Genomic DNA, 7334 nt, shown 5'->3' with positions numbered 1-7334 from the left:
ACTGAAACAGGTCTTCTGACCAAAGGAAGTTTTGCTGCTGCTTATCCTGTCCCTCTGATTGAGAAGGCCTGAACTCTTCATTTTGAAAAAGGTTCAATTTGAGGGACAAACTGAACAAGTCCTGAGCTTTGCTCTGCTTGGTTGCTGAACAATCTCCCAGGCTGTATCAGGAGCACAGTTCTTTCAGCTCTGGGGTAAGCTGTCTAGTAATTAGGTTTGCGTAAAAATGGAGCTGTGGTGGTGCTGACTGGTCTGGCTTGGTTCTGTAGCAGTCCTCTTTAGGAGGTGCTGTTTGTTGTTGGACAAATATTTTCCTGTGCTGTAATTCAGACAAGTCAGCTGCACTGACAAGTGAGTAACTCTCCCTGTGCAGCTAGTTTGTCTGCTGCAGTATCCTGCATTGGGAGTGTGTGTTCACTTGTTCCAGTGAATCTAGAGCTGAGCAACTAAGCCATGTGGGGTTTTTTTTGTTTGTTTTTTCTTTAATTGTCGAAGTTGAACATAAGGCAGCATTTGCAAAATTTGGCTGCTGACTGTCTCTGAGATACAAAATTGAAGACCTGATCGCTTGTATTGATTAAGGTTCCAATAAGGTATTTTAGTAAAAGCAGGAATAATGAAATGCATGTTACGTCCCAGTTAAATCCAAATCATTTTACATTTGCCAACCTAATTATTCTTCTAAAGTTTGAACAGGGCATCTGTTCTCTTTATATACTAAACTGTCATGCAATGTTCTCTTGAGAGGGTTGTTGCTCAATTTTTTTAATCAATAAATGATTTAAATGTGTACTTAAAAATGCTCTATGAGTCAGTGTAGATCACTGATTATTCCATGCATAAAACCACCCTTTGATAAAAAATTGTTTTGGCAAAATAAGTTGTTGTATTATTTATATTGATGCGATAAATGGCACAAGCGTATGAGCTGCCCTGAATTTTGTTTTATGAGGAGTAGTTGAATAAGCGTGTGTCTACATACCACAGGCCAAGAGGAGGCCTTGAAGAAGCTGGTGAAGCACCGCTCTGCGTTTGAAGAAGCAGACCTGCAAGGCTGGCTTCCAGTGCATGAAGCTGCAGCACAGCTCAACAAGAACATTCTAGAAATAACTTTGAAAGGTAAGAAGTCCTTCTTTTTTTCCACCAGAAAGTTTTACAAAAGTCTGATTTGATGAGTAATCTAGCCTGAAATATGTTTTGTTTTTCTGTATTCCAGCCTCCAGTGCCATAACATGGGAACAAACCACTCTAAAGGGGGAAACGCCTCTTTTAGTAGCAGTAAGAAATTGCCTTGTAGATAATGTCCGCTTTCTCCTGCTCAATGGCAGCAATCCCAATGTTAAGAATGAAGAAGGAGATTCTCCTTTAGTTACAGGTAAATAAATACCTTGCTTGGAGGAAGAGAGGACATGAGGTGAGATTTAAAATCTGATATTTTAGGTTTTAATTTGACACTTGTTTAATATCTAAAGCACTCTGCTATTTGGAGCAGCAACTTTTAAAAAACAAATCTGAATGTGAGAGATGACAGGGCTTTAACTGAGCTGACATTGCAAGTTTGGGATTGTTACCACAAAGTTCTTAGTGTTATTTATTAAAGTATTGCCTTTATTGGTCTACTGAAGTACGGGAAAATGAGGGTTTGCAGGAAGATTTTTTAGCTTTTCTGTTTCTCTTTCAATGTAAGAAATATCAGATCTCCCCCATTGCAAAGAGTCTGAAGTTCAGGTTGAACATGTATCTTACTATCTTAGCAGATCACAAGTATTAAGATGAAGCACCTGACAAAAATCATTTTAAGCTTTGTTACGTATTATAGTAACTGCTTGGGGATTACATTTAGTTCCCTGAGCCAAGCCATCTCCTGACCATTTGAGGTGTCTGTATATGATCTCCATCTAGTGGCAGGGAGAAACTTTACCAACTGCAACAGATTATGATAGGGAAAAAAAAAAGGAAAAATTACCATAAAATTATTCATATGTATAATTAATATTATGCCAGCAACAAAGAGCAAACTCGGTAAGTTAAAAATTTTAGTGTACTGTGACATTTCTCAGTGTATAAATAGCACTTCAGGGAACAGCATAAGCTTTCCTGGGCTGCCACGTGAAAGTTAGAGTAAAATAGCGTTGAGTAACATTCTGGCTAATACTTCACTTCTTGTCTTACAGCAATTAAACACAACTCATATGAGATTGCCTCCCTATTGATAAATTTTGGTGCAAAAGTGGACTTGCAGTGCGTTCACAAGAGGACTGCTTTACACGAGGCAGCCAGACTAGGCAGGAAGGATCTGGTGAAGCTTCTGCTTCACTCTGGCGCAGACCCTGATCCTCGGAGTGGATATGGGCTCACACCTCTAGCACTAGCTGCGCAGACTGGACATACAGAAATTATGGAGCTTTTACTGCAAAAAGGTAAGACTTCTATATTGGATGTTGTACAGCTTAGTAGGTTGATTTAGTAACCTGCAGTTTCTAGAAGACATCGATGTGGTTCTTCATTCTAGTAGAAATTGTATGGCCATATGTTTCAGTATGGAAATGTTTAAATCAAAAACAGGACAAACAAAGTGAATCCCTTTTTTGAAAAGGGAGAAACTATAGCTATATAAGCCCAAAATTGTTGTTAGCTCACTGGCATGTTAAAATTTTGCATTCCTGAAAGGAAAATAATTGAGCGTACAGTCTCTCAGACATTAATAGATATAAATATAAAAAATACATTTTTAGTGATTTAATATCTTTACAGCAAACAGTAGATCAGATACATCCCAGAAACCACGTGCTTGTGTTTTTTTGTGTGATTACTAAATGGCATCTTAATTTGTCTGAAGTATTTTAACTCCTAAATCACATAGGTCAAGTATTTTGTTTGTTTGTTTCTAAATAATTCCTCATATCTAAATTTCATATTATAAGACATACTACCTCTGAAGTAGACTTTTTATTTATATACATTTTTATTAATCTGCCTGAAATTCTGAGTGTAACTGATTATCATAACACATGCCTTCTGTATACAGCAGGAATAACATAACTAAAGAAAATGCTATCTGTAGCAGAAGTTTGTTGTGATGTAGTTAAGGCATAGTAAACACTGCAATAGAATTCCATCAAAATATTAATAATTTAATGAGTATTTGCTCTGTGTATGTATAGTTATATATAAAATTTGCACAGTAGTGCTGCAAGTGGTTTGATACTAGTTTTTTTTTCCTGGTGAGAGGATATATCTTCCTGTACAAATCTTTAGAGAATTTTTTAGGGAAACAAATTTGCTTCTCTTCTAGTTTCTCTTCTAACTTTCACATATTCCTGTACGGGATGAGTCTCATCAGATGAGAGAGTCTCAGAGATGAGTCTTACATTTTTTATGTATTTCTTATTTACGTTTATATTCGTTCGATCTTTATCGAGACGTGTGTTGTATGTAAGACAAAAACAATTGCTTTTTTGAAAAAGAAGTAAACCCCTCACATACCTCATTATAGCATTAAGTCTTACTATGTGATTGATCACGAAGCAATTTAGACCTTCTCATTCTCTGGATTATATAAACTCATAATATAAAGTATTCAACACAGATGGTTATGCCCATACTGGTTTTGTTTGGTAAAAGATAGAATTCACAATTCCTTGTCACTGGAGGGGTGCAAGATATTAATTGCTGTTGGGTATTTACAGTGACCCTGTGAAAACGCTTGATGTTTCTCTCCAGGCGCTGATGTTCTTTCACAGGCGATGGATTGTGCATCTGTATTATTTGAAGCAGCAGGAGGAGGAAATCCAGATTCGTTGAGCCTTTTGCTAGAATATGGAGCTGATGCTAATATTCCAAAGCACTCAGGTCATTTGCCGATCCATAGAGCTGCATATAGGGGACACTTTCTGTGAGTTAAAATACTTAAAATCAAGTAACAGTGACAACAAATATTCATTTTGATAACTTTACCTTACTCAAAGCAAGCAGCAAATCTGTAGTTTTGTAGAAGTAATTTTTTTAGCTTTGGCGATATGAGTTTTCATGTGCTTGAATGTAAGAGGCCAGTCAAGATGTAATCTGTTTTAGGGTAAGGCTACTGATCCCTATAGTATTTGTGAGAAATGGGGAAATACTGTTGCCCTGACTTGATGTTCAGACACTTGGGACGTGCTTATTTTCGGGGGGATGTGCTCATTTTCACTCTGTCATAGTAAGGTAGACATGTTAAATCATGAAGTAAACTTGAGGGTAAGAGTTATCCCCATTTTAAAGATGGGAAGGTCACTGGAATATTTAGGCTAAAATAACAGAGTGAGGAATAACTCTTTTGCTATTAGAAAAGTTGCATTGTGTTTAACAAACTCAGGAATCTGCCCTAATTTCTATGGGTTAGGCAACTGCATGGTGTTCTCATCATGCAAGAAAAGTTTCTACTGCAAAGGAATCATTATTCTAGGTAGGAATGGGAATGTTGATGAATGACAGTATAATTTGATATATTTTAAGTATTTCTGATGTAGCAAGTGTGAAGTCATTGCTGACTAACTTTTTAATTGCTAGAAATCTAAGTTAATGCAGAAAGAAGTAGAGCATATCATGGTATGAATTTGGTAGATTAAGACAACCACTTGCAATTATGACGAATTCTGAAGCTGAGCGCTTGGTCTAAGTGAACTTACTTAAGATGTCGGAATCTTTCTTTTTTTCTTCTTCCTCTTTAGAGCCTTAAAGAACTTAGTTCCAGTTACTAATTTTGATGCCATTAAAGAAAGTGGGATAAGTCCAGTTCACTCAGCTGCAGCAGGAGCACATCCTCAATGTCTTGAGTTTCTCCTCAAATCTGGGTTTGATGCCAATTTTATGCTGGATCAAAGAGTTCGCAAAGGCTATGATGACCACAGGAAATCAGCATTGTACTTCGCCGTTTCAAATGGGGATATCTGTTCAACACAGTTACTGCTGAATGCTGGAGCCCTCCCAAACCAAGATCCCATCAACTGTCTCCAAATAGCCTTGAGAATGGGCAACTATGAGTTAATGAATCTACTGCTCCGGCATGGGGCTAATGTCAATTACTTCTGCAGGGTGAATACAACACATTTTCCATCAGCTCTACAGTATGCGCTGAAAGATGAAGTCATGTTGAGAATGCTGATGAACTATGGGTACGACGTGCATCGCTGCTTCGACTGCCGTCGGGGAAGCAGTTCCCATTCCCAGTATGTGACTGATGGATGGACTTCTACTGTTATCAAAGATACAATGGTAAGGTTTTGAGGTTTTGAAACTATGAGGCCGTTAACATATAAATGTAGGAATAGACGAGGCTTTAAACTTTAAATAGGTGTCACCATAAGACCTGGTTCATGATGGCAAATCATCACTATTAGTATTTTTCAATGGTGAAGATAGAGGAAGCAATTTATAAACAGTACAAAATAGGCTCTCCAGGGCCGCCTTATCCGCATCGTGAAAGCAAGTGCTTACATGCTAGCTCTCTGGGTCGTCTTTTATTGTTCCTAATGTTGAAAGCCTTTCACAAAGACTCCCTGAACCTGGCATGATAAATGCTAACCAAAAGTTAACAAACTTCGACTGATCAAACACATTCCTAGAAACACTTGTCAGCATCATCATTTTATACACTGCAGGGTCCACTTGAAACTATTAAACACTCCTTAACCTGCAGGCAAGTTGGGGGCATGGAGGGGGCCCACAGCTCCCTGCTTTGCACACTGGGGACACCTTCTGAAAAGCTGGGCTCAGCTGCTGCTTAATAGGGAGATTCAACACAAGGTCCCTTGACTGACAGAGCACTAATTCTTCCTGGCATTCTACTGAAAGAACTGAACAGCTTTTATCCTGAACAAGAGGAAGTCATTTATGGGAAGATTGAGTATTATTCTATTAAATATTTTGTTTCTCTCAGTTCTGTGAAGTCATCACCTTGTCATGGCTGAAGCATCTGTCTGGGAAAGTAGTGCGAATAATGTTAGATTACGTTGATCATGTTAATATCTGCTGGAAGCTAGAAGCAGTTCTAAAAGATCAGGAACTCTGGCCAGAAATCAATTCAATTTTAAGTAAGTATCTGATGTTTAGATAACATTTTTCTTGGTCCTTATTACACTAAAAATATGCTTTGTCAGTAAGATACCTCTTAAATAAACATCAGTCTTTGCAGTGTTTAAAGCAAATCTCTCAGAATTCTGATAGCAGTAATTGCACAATGTAGAGCACTTGATGACTATTTAATTACTTGTAGATAACATGCTCTCTTTCAAAGGGAATATTTAGGAAGTTTTTAATATACTCATTATTAAAAGAGAAGGGTTTTTTCTATGCGTCAAGTGGATATAGTAAACAATAAATACTATTTCCAAGTAGGTGATTTAATTCTAGTGAAGATTTATAGTTTTTCGTTTATTCAAAAATTAAAAGGTAGCAAGTCAAAATTCTACTTTAGTAGCTTCTTTGGGCTGACACAAAACAGGTGGCAATTTTTTAGCACTGAAGCTCTTCATTAAAGTTGACATCAAGCTCTGCTTTTTAAACTTGCAGAAATAATGGAATACTAGCACTTAAGCAACCTGACAGAAATAAAATCTTTTGACTTAGCTGACCACAAATACATAACTGGGAGGTAGATAGGCTGAGGTATAGTGGTTAGATCCTGAGAGGTCCTGTCATTCTAGGACAATCAAATTGATTTAATCTGCCTATTCACAGAACAAGTATGCAGCAAAACCTGGACCAGAGATTTGAAAGCTGTCAGAGTAGTTGCACAGAACTGAGTAACTTTTATCAATCCCACTTTCCTTCTAGCAAACACTCGCTCTTTGAAGCATCTTTGTCGTCTGAAGATACGGGAATGCATGGGCCGGTTGCGTCTCCGCTGTCCTGTCTTCATGACCTTCCTTCCACTGCCAAACTGCTTGAAAGACTACATCCTATACAAGGAATATGATCTTTATGGACAGGAAAACTTCTTAGGAATCTACAACCTCAACTGTACATAATTATTATTTCTATATTTTGAAAGGAGTGTTGAAGTGGGTAAGACTTTTATGCAGCTCCTTTTCTCTTTTGGGATTTTTATCTCCTTTACGTATGTGTATGTGTGTGTGTGTGAGACAGAGAGCATCTATTTTATCTCAATATGAAGGAAGACCAAGTCTCATCGTGTACCCCCTCCACGCTGCAGAAAGGGGGAATCTTTAGTATTGAAACAGTATTTCATTGCTCCATCTAAAAATGGGTTTTCACTTTACAGTGCTATCCAAAGGCACATTTGCAGGTTTTTGGGACTTCTATTCTGACAGTTTCAGCTGAATCTTTGGGAACTC

At 37.7% G+C, this 7334-nt stretch overlaps 1 protein-coding gene across 1 annotated transcript; it reads left to right on the top strand.

The window, feature by feature from the left end:
- The first annotated feature begins 923 nt into the window (after nt 1-923).
- Nucleotides 924-7040, top strand: ASB14 (ankyrin repeat and SOCS box containing 14). Its single transcript, XM_010217012.2, is given in 7 exon segments — nt 924-1119; nt 1217-1375; nt 2175-2420; nt 3724-3895; nt 4710-5253; nt 5918-6071; nt 6814-7040. Coding segments are annotated over 7 exon segments (1665 nt in total). The 3' UTR covers nt 7008-7040.
- The last annotated feature ends 294 nt before the right edge of the window (nt 7041-7334 follow it).

The sequence above is a fragment of the Tinamus guttatus genome, unplaced genomic scaffold (assembly GCF_059628265.1).
Source record: "Tinamus guttatus ecotype Peru unplaced genomic scaffold, ASM5962826v1 Tinamus_guttatus_pri_ptg000451l, whole genome shotgun sequence".
NCBI classification, from domain to species: Eukaryota; Metazoa; Chordata; class Aves; order Tinamiformes; family Tinamidae; genus Tinamus; species Tinamus guttatus.
Note: the sequence above shows the minus strand (reverse complement) of the source record. Positions and strands in the feature narration are given on the sequence as shown.